This window comes from Dermacentor silvarum, chromosome 3 (assembly GCF_013339745.2).
Source record: "Dermacentor silvarum isolate Dsil-2018 chromosome 3, BIME_Dsil_1.4, whole genome shotgun sequence".
NCBI classification, from domain to species: domain Eukaryota; kingdom Metazoa; phylum Arthropoda; class Arachnida; order Ixodida; family Ixodidae; genus Dermacentor; species Dermacentor silvarum.
The window spans coordinates 169,834,871-169,848,000 of record NC_051156.1 but is presented as its reverse complement, the minus strand read 5'-3'; the positions used below and the strand labels follow the sequence as shown (position 1 = coordinate 169,848,000).

The window sequence follows — 13,130 nt, the reverse complement described above, 5'->3', positions numbered from 1 at the left end:
GAAACGTCAGTGCCTCTTTACGGCAGTGCTGATAAGGAGAGCGCTGTCGACACGGTTAGAGAACCGTGGGTGGGACTCGTGCTGCGTTTGATGACGGCTCGTGTCGGTCACCCTAAAAAAAAAAAAAGAAAAAAAAGGTGGCAAGATAAAGCATCTGACGACGTGTTGGAACACCTGTGAAATCAGTCAGTACAAGTTCCCGCCCAATAGAAAAAGCAGGCACATTTTACTGTGAGTATAATTTGGAAACGAATTTATGCTTTGATTTCCACGGGTTTGCAAGAGCCGTTTTGGTTAACAGTTGCGAAAGCTGAATCTACAACAATCGTTTGCTTAGCAAAATTGTCCGATTCTTTAGACATGTGCACAGAAATTTGACGCATTAATGTTAAATATAGTGGTAAGAAAATTTGTGCAACTTCGTTGCCCCTGCTGGACTACTGGCTCCTGGCATTGATAGGGACAATCGTCTCAGAATCTTGGTAATTGTGGCTGTTGTCGAGTCCTGTAAGGTAGAGAAAGAGAGAGAAATGGCATTTATTATTCCCAATTCAACTAAGGCTTCAGTCCGTGCCTCCTGGTAGGCTCATGCCTCCTGGCCCAGCACGTTCTTGACGTGCTGCACCAGAAGCTGCACCGTAGTTTTTCCAACTTTATTGGGAGAGTGGTCCACTCTTCCCAGCTTCCGGCACGCTGGTTGGGTGGTAGATTAGAAAGTACTGTTTGTAAAAAGGAAGCGCTACAGAAGCACACGAGAGATGTAGCTGTTGATAACTGTGACGCCTGAATATGTGATGAAAGTGACATTGATGTGTGAACAAATCCGGGCTGATCAGCCCTATGACCTGTATATATCTTATATTTCGTTCTACTCAAACCCTGGATGTACATATATATATATATATATATATATATATATATATATATATATAGGGTGTCCCAGCTATCACGCAGCACGATTTTAAAAAAAGAGGAACGGCGTTAAGCGAAGCAAACCCGGTGCGTATTGTTTCCAGTGCAGTGGAGTAGCCGCCAGGAATTGTTTCGTTACTGAGATTTAATTAGGTGATTACAATTAATTATCTCATTCGCGAAGTACTGTCCTAATTATCAAAGTGTCAATGAGAAAGTTGTAGAGCAACATGAAAAACTCCCGATACAGCTTTCTGTTGCTCAATACGTGCTACATAAAAGTGTTTTTCCGAGTATGAAAGAAGCCCGCGAATACACGCAAAGTGCCTCGAGCGGCCAGTTGTGCGGCAATTCATCCGCGGGCTTCTTTCATGCTCGGAAAAACACTTTTATGCAGCACGTATTGAGCAACAGAAATCTGTATCGGGAGTTCGCGATCGGGAGTAGCGGTCTGCAATACTTTATCGGTGCCAACTAATTTAGTGTTGGTCTTTCAGGTGCCTTTAACAGAGGTAGGTTATAGAGCAAGGAAGTGGACCTCGCTGACAGTGCCTGGGAGAGCTAGGCATGTATTCACAAAGCCATCTTGTACGGTAAAATCGGTCATAAGAGAATCAGCCAATCTTAATGCTGGACATATTATTGAGAAGACGGCAGGCCAATATCAAAGAACACTTAGGAATTTAATATATTATGTGTTTTCGGCCCGTAGTCTTTTCTTGGACGCCATGAACCATGTACACACTTTCTCTCTTCGGAATGAAGTTGTTGACGTGATAATCTCGCCAGCACAGTACTAGGATTGCGAAACTAGTATATAAAAACTAATTAGTCCATCTCTTTGAAAGTGAAGAAAATGGTTAGGAACTGTCGCAATTCCTGCATAAATAGAAAAGGAATTAGAACATACGTACTCAGACAAGAATGAAAGTCGTTTTGATGCATTTGTGACGGCCGACCCTTAACGCGCAGCTTAATTATGTAGAACCGAGCAACTTTGAATATCAGTCTGAACTTTGCCCAAACGTGCCGTGCGGCAAACGAAGGCTACGTAATTAAAACCGCCAGTTTACAGTGTTTATCACGTTTAGTTCAGTGGGCATCTTAGCGCTGGTGTACTAAAGTGGCTCGTGACCGTTCCAAATATCGCCTTATTCCCCGTTCAAGTAATACCCCTGACAAGCGGGCAAGTTAAGTGCACTTACGGGGAGTGCACTTCGGGACCTTGAGTGACACTTTAGGCTACGCGGTGCTAAACGGGAAAACGGAGTGCACTCGCCGTAAAGAAACATGGCGACAGACACGAGCGCGTTTTTTGAATATATAGATAAAAAAGAAAAAAAAACTTCTAAAAAGTGATTGTTTTACGTGGTATTATAAATAAAAACAAACTTAATCTATTTTTTCTCAACAAAAACGTCATTTCTTTTACTATGAGGTGTTGATAGGTGGACGCCGCGTTTTAACGAGACCTGTCGAGTTCGCTTACGGAGGGCACAAAGGAGTCCATCTTAGCTGTAGTTGACTTCAATTTTGTTTTCTCTTCAGCCTGTCCATGTGGTCCGACTGATCCAAACGCAATACGCGTAGGCGGGGAGTTCTATCGCTTTCAATATGAGCTGCAACACGCGAGCCGTGACTGCACCGACACTCTCGAGAAAAAAGTGGAGGGTGTCGCCATATGAGAAATGCGCAAATCCCCCTGCTTTCCGTCGTCTGCTTTTTTCGCGGAGCCAAGAAAGCAGATGACGAAAATACACTGGCCCAACGAGCAGCAATCGCTCCACCACGGATAAAAAAGAAAAATGTCGCAGTTTCGCCCGAAAGGCGAAGCATCGATTGCGATAGCAAATTAGTAGAGAGCTATTCGGAGTAGGGATAGTGGTTTTATCGGCTGCATAAACTTGGACACATTCGCTTACTAACTGAATTAACAATCGTGGTGTCAGCGCGCACAAGCAAACATGAATGGATCACACTGAATGACCGCAGGCAACGACTGTCAAAACGCTGGAAGCAAGCTCAGCCGCCACAGCGGGCGAAGGCTCGCGCGGTCTAGCGCTTCAACGGAAACTGAGCGGCGAATGCACAGCGCATACAAAGGTCAGAGGCGTGTGGAGATAAGAGACGGTGCGGGCGACCGCCAACGCCGGGCAAAGTGCAGAGGAGTTGTGCAGAGGAGAAGTTGTTGGCAGAGGAGAAGCTGCCCCCCTCCTTTCCGCGCTGCCTTCCCGCTTTCTTGCTTTCGCGTGGGAGATTGAGTGGCAAGTTCCCCTTACGCCCGGTTGCAAGATACGCCTTTGGTGCCGGAGCACAGCGTCGCCCCGCCTCCCTCCCTCCCATACCCCCCCCCGGCCTTTCGCGCGACGGTCGCGTTTGCTTTCCGCCGTTCGTTCGCTCTCAGTGATAGCGCGCGGGGGAGTTCGCTCTCCGTGACAGCGCGCGTCCTCCGCGCGCTTTCGCTCGCGCATACGGCGCGCGGCGACGATTTTATCGCCTTTGGAATCTATACGGAACCTCACGGCGGCGACGACGGCGACGGCGACAACGACGGCGACGGCAGAAATCCGGTTGAAGTGTCCATATAATTGCTATCGCAATAAAAAGAAAAACAAAAATAGGTAGGAAGCTAGGGCAGCGTGCGTCATGACGAAGCACGCTGCGCTAAGGGCTAAGGACCAGTGGCCCGCTGCTATGCGGGCCACTGTATGCGGGCCACTTTACGCTGTCTTCTCCGCGAAGCAGACAGCGTAAAGCACGGGGGTATGTGCATTTCTGGAACTTTTTTCTCGAGAGCGTAGGTAACTGGTGGAGTTATACAATGTGGCACACGGCACGATTGTTGGCAGCAGTGCGCGTCCGTGCGATATATATATATATATATATATAGGCCTCTCCCTGCGATCTGCAATTATAACCCTGGCTTGCGCTAGCTGATTCCAACTTGCGCCTGCGAATTTCCTAACTTCATCACCCCACCTAGTTTTCTGCCGTCCTCGACTGCGCTTCCCTTCTCTTGGTATGCATTATGTAACTCTAATAGTCCACCAGTTATCCTTCCTACGCATTACGTGGCCGGTCCAGCTCCATTTCTTCCTCTTAATGTCAACCAGAATATCGGCTATCCTCGTTTGCTCTCTGATCCAAGCCCAACTGACCACTTCCAGTCTCTTAGCGTTAGGCCTAACATTTTACGTTCCATCGCTCGTTGTGCGCTCCTTAACTCGTTCTCGAGCTTCTTGGTTAACCAATGCAATAATTGTACAATGCACAATGCAATGAATGAGTAGAATGCAGTGATTGTACACTTTTCTTTTGAACGACAGCGGTAAGCATCCAGTCAGGATTTGGTAATGCCTGCCGTATATCGTTGACACTTCGGTAATGCAAACAAGCTTCGCGTCATTTAAATCCCAACTTTGTGTCGGATCTGCGTGTCAGGTTATTTTCTTTCCCCTGTGCAGGGTTAAAGCAAAGCGAACGTGGCACCTTGTTGCCCAAATAGGAAGAAACCAGCGATTACTCGGACACAAAAAAGTAGGAATATGGCGTGTTTTTTTATTCGTTGTGTATCTTGTTCACCGCCTGTTTCTTCCAGTTTAATCGTGTACCAATGGAACAGTGTTCTGCCTTTTGTTGCTGACACGTGCCTTGACTTCCCTACACATTCTTCTATCAGTCTGCTCATTTCTGTCGCTGTGCGCGGCGCTGCTGTTTTCTTGCACCAGGCGATGGTTCCCGTACTCGGCTACTGGGACGTCAGGTCCCTGGGACAACCTATACGCAACCTGCTCATCTACAAGGGAGTTGAGTTCGAGAACAAACTGTACAAAATCGGCGCCCCGCCTGACTACGGCAGGTCCATCTGGCTGAAGGAAAAGTCCACGCTGGGCCTGACATTCCCCAACCTTCCGTACTACATCGACGACGACGTCAGGCTGACCCAGAGCTTGGCCATCCTCCGCTACCTGGGAAGAAAGCACGACTTAGCTGCCAGGTAGGTGAACGGTGGGTCATCGGGTTGAAAAAGAACTAGAGAAAAAAAACACCGCATATCCACTAAGTGAATGATGATGAGTGGGCAAAGCACCGGCCGGGGGATCATCCGGGCAAAACGCCGGAAGCGTTCTCCGGACACACACACACACACACACACACACACACACACACACACACACACACACATATATATATATATATATATATATATATATATATATACTGTACATGTGTACAGTATATACAGCGCTTATATAGCCCTTGTGCACCGCAGCGCCCCTAGCTACGGACGAGAGAGAGCGCGCGCGCGTCGGGAACGAGAGAGAAAGAGAGCACAGCTGCGCCTCTAGCGGGAGCGGCGAGTACTAGCGTGGCTACGACGGCGCGACGAGGGACAAGGCTCGACCCTAAGGAGCTTCGCCCCTAAAACGTCACTGGCCGGCGCCGCGCAGTCACAGTGCAAGCTGGAGAGTGGCTCCATAAGAGTTTCATTTGCGGCAGCGCGCACTAGAGGGTCTTCGCGGCGATGTCTCTTTGCGTTGTTTTCACGAGAACGATCTGAACTGTCCGTCTGGCGTCTACGGCGAGCTTCGGTTTTGTGCTTGTTTCTGCACAGCGCCCGACGTTGCCTGGTTGCAGCCGCGCGCGTAGCTCTATATACAGGGCGTTTTTTTTAGCTGCACCAAATTTTTAAAATTATACAAATATATATCTTGGTCACGTTATGTTTAGCATTCGAGTGTACGGATTGGCGGCCTCTAGATACAGAGCAATTTCCGAACTTACGTGCGTAATTAGCGAAGTTACGGTAATTAACTTTCTAATTATCAACAATAGGTGGCTACAGCAAATGAGTACTTTGGGGCCCGTCTTCGACACTACCTATCCCAACGATCAAATTTTGAATAGCGGACTTCATGTGAGAGCTACGCGAAAAATTAGTTCCCCTTGGCAGGCTCCTTGAAACCGAAACTGGCCGCAAAAAGAGCGTCTGTGTCGTCTGTGTCCATTTGCCACCGCCCCCTTTGAAACGGGGCGGTGACAAATGGTCACCTAGCCTGCTTGATTTAATCAGGTATACTATAGATAGATTTCAGGTATACTATACATGTATTTCATTCTAGCATTTTAGAACGCAACTCTTAGGTGATGTGACCATTGAGTTGTGCATAGCGTCTGGTGAACGCGACATCAAGACGAATTCAGTGCGACATATTTGTTTGCTTGCATTTGAGTTTCGAGGCACACGGAGTTTTATTTCCTACGCCCGTGGCGTCAGTCCGGTTGGGTCCAATGGTTAAACGTAAAGTTTCTCATCATGCAATGAAACAGGATTTTCGTGCAGTCACGAAGAAGCAATACGAACTTCAGAGGTATCGTTCCTTCAAGGCGTTCTTGCTCCGGCGTCAGCTTTCTCATTCTTGCCGACGCCATGGGGCGCAGCTGCCAATGGGAAAGTTGCATTACGGTCATTTGCTTGCGCAAGGACCAGAAGCTCTAATTCCTAGAGGCTAAGACTCAACACCGACTTCGTCTGATGACGTCACGACTCTCTTCTCAGGTAAACCAAGAGAAGTTGGCACATTCAGAACTATAGATGTATATACATATTCTTCTATTCTGAATGAACTTTTTTTTTCTTATATATTCACTATGCGCGGACAAGGGCAAAGTTCGGACCCAATGTCATGGAGGGCATAATGAAGGCCGAGATAGTTTACTGATCTCCGTTTGAACTATTTTATGAGCTTCTATAAGCCACAAGTGCCATGGACACTTCTGAAACAAAATTTTATACTACTGAAAGAGACGCTGCTCGCCAGACAAAGCCTGCCTGTTCGGACACCATCAGCTCGATGAAAACGCTCCAACGTGTAAACCAGTCTTTGTGAACAGCCATGCCACGCATATTCTTCGCATCCTCGAAAAGTCAATTTCAGGCAGTTTCACGCATATCTGCCTGCATGTACAGTTATTTTGTAACTGCACGCACAACTGTTAAGTCGGCGCTGGTATCTCCAGGTGGTCAAAATTAATCAGGAGCCCTCCACTACGGCGTGCCTCATAATCAAAACTGGTTTCGGCACGTAACCATTACTAAAGCCGGGAAAGACGGGAATGGTGCCGTTGTCATTCCGGCGACGAAAACCACAATCAAATTCAAACTGTCACACACGACAACATCAACGGCGTCATAGCTTGCTGCCCTACGTGCTGCCGTAAAATACCTCCTGCAACAGACACCTCAGAAATGGGTCATCTTTTTCCATTCTAAGGCAGCACTTCAGAGTCTGCATTTTGCCCTTTATCAAAGCACTCATGCGCAGCTGGCATATGAGATAAATGAAGACCACCATCAAGCTATCGCTAAAGGGCATGAAATTATATTTCAGTGGCTACCTGGACACACCGGCATTGCTGGTATGACCTCGCGGACGAAGCCGCCCGGTCTGCTGATCTGGAAGACCGATCAGTACCAATCCCCTTATCCAGGACCGACGCTGCAGGAAAGCTTCATATCGTGGCTAACGCTATGCCACACAAATATTGGTCTTCTCTCAACCTCCCGAAGTGTCACTTCACAGAATTGAGCCGTCCTTAAAGCTACAAGTGCCATCAAACGTTTCCCGCTCCGAGGCGACGGTATTGTGCCGCCTCTGGCTCGGGGGCGGGGGGGGGGGGGGGGGGGGGCGTTTACAAAGGCCTACTCCTTCCGCATTGGAATGGGGGATACGCCCATGTGCAACTCTTGTGGAACCAAAGAAACGATTGAACACGCCTTATGTCTCGGTCCTCAGTACGACGTCAAGCGTGAAGCTCTCCAGAGAGCATTGAACCGGCTCGACTCTAGACCATTTTCGGAAATGGACAGCATTGGACCATGGCCGTATGCGTCGATGGCCCAGCAAGCCACGAAAGCGTTGTTACATTTCCTCAAGTCGACAGGTCTTGGCGACCGTGTGTACACTCGGTGCGAAGCTTCAAATGTGCGCGAAACTGTGCTCTCACTATCTCCTTGCTCTCTTTTCATCCCTGTACACCTTCCCCCGGTGCAGGGTAGCAAACCGGACGTGCGTCTGGTTAACCTCCCTGCATTTCCTATCTTCTTTTCTCTCTCTATCTCTCTCGCACCCACAACTTCTGTATACGGCACCAGATAAGTCTTGGAAGCAGTGTGGCGCTTTTTACGCCAATTTCGGTCATGTATCTGTGCCCACAACTTTAGCCTGAGCTTCCTTATTGAACAGCCGTAGTTACACAGTCCTCGCTACTTCGTTTCTTTCTTACAACCACCCAGGGATGAGCAGGAGAACGCGGAACTGGACGTGATCGAGCAGCAAGCGCGGGACCTGTGCCTCAAGCTGGTCAACGCGGCCACGCCGTCACCGAAGGACGAGTATGGTCTCGACTCGTACTCCAAGAAGCTGGGCGACGTCCTGGAACCCTGGGACGACTTCCTAGCCTCCAGGAAGTGGACGATGGGGGACAGGTTGACCTACGTGGACTTCCTGCTCTACGAAGGGCTCGACTGGCACCGACAGTTCAAACCATGGGTTGTGCAAGGGTACCTGAACATCGTGGAATACCTGAAGAGGTTCGAGCAGCTGCCCAACATCGAGGAGTACTTCACTTCGGACCGCTACAACAAATGGCCCATCCTGGGCCCCTTAAGGACGTGGGGCTACAAGAAGTCTTCCAAGTGAGACCCGTTGGCTGTTTTAGCTGTTTGCTTTCGAAATAAAGTGTTCCGGTATATTCGGCGTCAACGTTGACAGGTTGGCACCAGTTCAAAACGCCGTGGCCATATTCTAGATCAATCACTTCGAAAGACATCACTTTCAGTGCGCATTGATTGACTAGTACATCGTCGACAATTGCAACCGGGATGCACAAGGGCCGCGCCGGTGTGCCTCTTTGTCATTGATAAAACGCACCGGTGCATACCTACTATCCTCGAAAAACGGGGCGCTCAATGCATTCCGGCGTGGCTCTATTTCTTTTTCTCTTTTGTGTTTGTTGAATTGCTGTTGCCCCAACGTGACCGCAGAAAAATAAGTGGAGCGTCGCTGTTCGAACCCAGCAGGCAATGCGAGCAGCATGCGTTACAACGCGGACCGGCTGGCACCCGGCATTGCGAAGGCGAGGATGATTACGTGTATAAAATTTTCCTGTGCGCCTTTGTGAACTTGGTCTGGCGATAGTGGAGCCGAAAAATTAATAAATTTAGCTGTCAGAACGCGCTGTAAGGAACGCCAGAAAGTGCTCTTCTTTATGTAGAGGTTCAGCAATTGGAGGACATCGCCGTGAGTCTGTCGGACTGAGCTGTGTTCAGGTTTAAATTAAAGTCCCTAGATATTTATTGCTTTCTTTAAGTAGCGACAAGCTTTGAAGTACCGCCGACGAATCCCATTGGGCGACGCTCATTCCGGCCGCCATGTTCTTCCTAACGCTGTTCCCCCACAATCACTTGCACGCTGCTGCGAGCAGTTTAGATAGCAGCGGCCGTTGACGGTCGCATGCTATCTAGGAAGATAATGGCGGCCGATGGAGTAGATGTCGCTTCTTAAAAAAGAGCAGGAAATCTAGGGACTTTAGCTTAATGTCGTCTGGGCCCCTCTATAGCATCTATGACATCATTTTCGAGCTTCAAAAGATGTGGGCGATAACATTATAACCGACTACTAACTTGTGACTCCACTTTAAGCAATGCTGGACTATACAGGGAGCATGAAAGAAAAATACAATAGAATATTTGTCCCACTTCTATTTGACGGAAGCAACGTAATTTTGTACTCTTTTGCCGGAAAGCTCTGAAAGGGTCCATTGGCATGTCCAAACGTGCTCTTAATTTCATGGTATCATCAAACTACTCGCATGTGCAGCTCAGCAGCACTCGGGACTCAAACCGCTAACTGGCGCTAGCACTACGCATCATAGTAGAACAACTTTGTCCTCGGATTTGCTGCCGCTCACCGCTGCCCCATCTCGGGGCGTCTTGCTCCCTGCCGGTTTTGGGGCAATTCCGGACACAAAATAGTGAGTATGCTATAAGGCAGCAGAAGTGGATGTGACGAAAGCAACGGCCTATCTTCCATCCGCGTTAATTTCACGTCGATCAGTTACTGAGCCTGATGCCAAGATGCAACAACAAGAAGTCCCTCTTACAGCACTTTCTACTGATCCTTATATGAAAGCGTAGTCCGAGATGCAGCTGATGGTTCCTTCCCACGGGCGAACAGCAGCACTCAAAATTTGCTCAGTTCCTCTCGCGAGAAGCACTTTGAAAACAGTACTAAGTACTTTTGTTTGCCAACTGGAAAGTGCCATTAGCCATCACTCGTACTCAATTGCCTCAACATGCCATTAGCCATCACTCGTACTCAATTGTCTCAACATGCCTCAAGATACTCTAGATAAAAAAAAATATTATACCAAACAATGGAGGCAGAACGATGTGAATGTTTCGGGATATTTTAAATGTGGTGCTTGTAGCACGTGAGGTTATGGGACTGCGCAAATGCTTCATTGGCTTTTGAAATTTGTGCTATGACAGGGATCGTGCGGCTTGCAGCTTTTTTTTTTTCAAATCGAAGAAAATAAGATATGGGAGTTTTCTTTCCAGGCCTTTTAATATATGCGGCAAATTAGATGGGGATTTGGCGATGTTTAACGCAGGGCTATATCGTCACAAACCCCTAGTATAACACACAGCATCTGACTATAGTCAGACGAGTTCGTGTGGTAAAGCATTCCACCAGTTGCTGCCAAAAACATTCCGTGTGGCACGAACGTGCGTGCGTGCGTGCGTGCGTGCGTGCGTGCGTGCGTGCGTGCGTGCGTGCTCAAGGAGGCGTGGGTGTGTCTGTCAGTGCAACCAACTATGGCTGACCCGTGCCTGGGCAGCTATCGTGGTTGACATTGAGAAGAGCGTGCCACGCTCTCGGCAATTATCGCGCTTCGCTCAGGTGCGAGATCTCCCGCGGGAGGGTTTGCATCACGACCTTGCCTCGTTAATGGCGTCACCTAATCGCACGTTGTTGTTTGTCTCCGTTACTGGCTTTCCGTTTATGTAAATACAGAAGTACGAAACGAGCGCCTGCTAAGACGTGGATGCAGTCAAGCGCTTGATCTTGGAACAAGACGTGCTGAGCAACGAAGACTCGCCACAGCGTTACTGAACATTACACATTTCTTAAGACTTCTACAAGCAAACCCTGAGGTTAGAGCACTGCACGGGCTCGGGCTTACCCGAAAGCACGGGCCGGGCCGGGCCGTTAGAGCAGTTTTTTCACGGGCTCAGGCTGGGCTCGGGCACGGCGTGTGCTTTTTGACCCGGGCCGGGCCGGGCTCGGGTTTTTTGACGCGGGCCCGGGCCGGGCTCGAGCTTTCTGCGAGTTATTCTCGGGCTTCTCAACTCTGAAAAACATGTATTTTTTGGTCTCGGGCCTGGTTCGGGCCGGTTTCGAGCCGGGCTCGGGTCGGGCTCGGGCTTAAGGTATGGCGGGCCGGGCGGGCGGGTAACGTAGTATATTTCCAGGCCCGGGCCGGGCCCGGGTCTCGCCATAAAAGTTTGATCGGGCTCGGGCGGGCCGCCCAATTAAAAACTGAGGTACAGTAACACACAGCGTAAGTATCATTAGCCTGCGATAAAATAGGAATAGTGATGACATTACGCTGTTTAGCAACAGACCCGACGGTGCCAACGTCTGGCACGCCCTCACAGCAACGAACTGGCTTCAGAGACATGAAGGATGACAAAAATAACAAGCCTAACAAGCTACTTTCATATTCTTTTGATTCTTTCCCAGTTAGTTCAGTTGTTATCACGGAACTGCTAATCGCCTTCTAATTCCATCTGCATTGTGGCCAGTCCCCCATAGTATGCATGAGCCAGTGACAGAGGGCAAACAAACAAAGCCGAGGACACCTAAGCGCTTCTTATGAGTTGTGAATGCGAAAGCATTAACCTCCAATTGAACGCCGCTGAGCGGTCCTTCGAGTTCAGCGCTGCAAGTAATGTACCATAGCGGTACGTGCCGCCCGAGCCAGCAAGCAGCAGCAGCCTGCGGTACCGCATGCCACCGACGTCCTGCGCTACGGGAGACCGAGGAAGCAGCAGCGGCCACCAAGGCCGGCAGGCGCGCGCAACAGGTAAGCCTAGTGGAGGTGAGAAAGAGATACGGAGTGTGCCGGCTTCCGAGAGCGAGAGCAAAGGTGACGTGGCGTCGTGGCGATGCCCTCTCCCCTCACGCAACACCTGGCGCGTTAGAGCGGCAGCAGGCGTTCCCTTTCGCCCGCTCTGTTCCGTCACTCGTGACGTGGCGTCGCAGACAATGCGAATTTAGGTGCCGTTTCTCTGCTGCAGACGACAGACGCCGGCTTTTTCGCTAATGGGGTCATTGGACGTGTTCGCATCAAAACACAACCGTCAATGCGCTGTGGTGTACACCATGCCTCACCAGAAGGAGGTTTTATCGCCGAGAAATCAGATGAACGCAAACGGCAGCGTGCCGAAGCCGCTCGCCGTCGCTATGTGGCAAAGGCGGCAGAAGCACGAGCCGCGCCGCGCCGAGGAGACGGACGAGGAACGGGCAGCCAGGTTGGTTGGAGCGAGCGCGGTCTGCTATTCGCGACTGTATAAATGCTCGCCCCCTAGCGGCCCAGCCGAGAACCAGTCGATCTAGGTTCAGTCTCAGGTTCTCACCAAGGTAAGTTCACATGGTCGCGAAGGCGAGGCTGAAATGCGGTTCCAAACCAGGAGCCGCGACTTCAATTATGGTCCTGCGATTGAAGCGCGACTACATCTTGCGGGGCAGAACACTAGCTGATGAAAATTATGCAGTCAGTATGTCACCAATGGAAGCATTTCAAAAAGTACAATGTCATTAGAATAGGAAAATGTGAAGTCGCAAGCTGTTTGCCTCCGTCCACGAATAATTGTGAGTACAAAACTGTGCAAGCTTTCTGAAGTTTGCTCTTGGGGATGCGTGCTGAGATATGCCGAGTTTGTATTACCGTATTTAACACTGTAACGCCGTCAAGACTATGTTAAGCGTAGCCATAGAAAGTAATGACAATGTATAGCCGAACTCGGATGTAACGAATTATCGTGTATAACGAACAGCTCTAAATGATGATGATGATGATGATGACACAATATAAGGCAAATAGGGTAGAGATTTGGCTAAAGTAATGCCGAACGTAGGGCTATGGCATGA

At 49.3% G+C, this 13,130-nt stretch overlaps 1 protein-coding gene across 2 annotated transcripts; it reads left to right on the top strand.

Moving 5' to 3' along the window:
- Nucleotides 1–79: 79 nt before the first annotated feature.
- On the top strand, nucleotides 80–8,667 carry LOC125939693 (glutathione S-transferase Mu 1-like). 2 transcript variants are annotated; one of them, XM_049663873.1, is made up of 4 exons: nucleotides 129–231; nucleotides 1,410–1,477; nucleotides 4,641–4,909; nucleotides 8,210–8,667. In XM_049663873.1, exons 3-4 carry the CDS (start codon nucleotides 4,644–4,646, stop codon nucleotides 8,613–8,615), a joined length of 672 nt encoding a protein of 223 aa, XP_049519830.1. In that variant the 5' UTR covers nucleotides 129–231; nucleotides 1,410–1,477; nucleotides 4,641–4,643; the 3' UTR covers nucleotides 8,616–8,667. The 2 variants fall into 2 exon arrangements, with proteins under 2 accessions (XP_037566334.1, XP_049519830.1); XM_037710406.2 differs by lacking the exon at nucleotides 1,410–1,477 and having other exon boundaries at nucleotides 80–231.
- The last annotated feature ends 4,463 nt before the right edge of the window (nucleotides 8,668–13,130 follow it).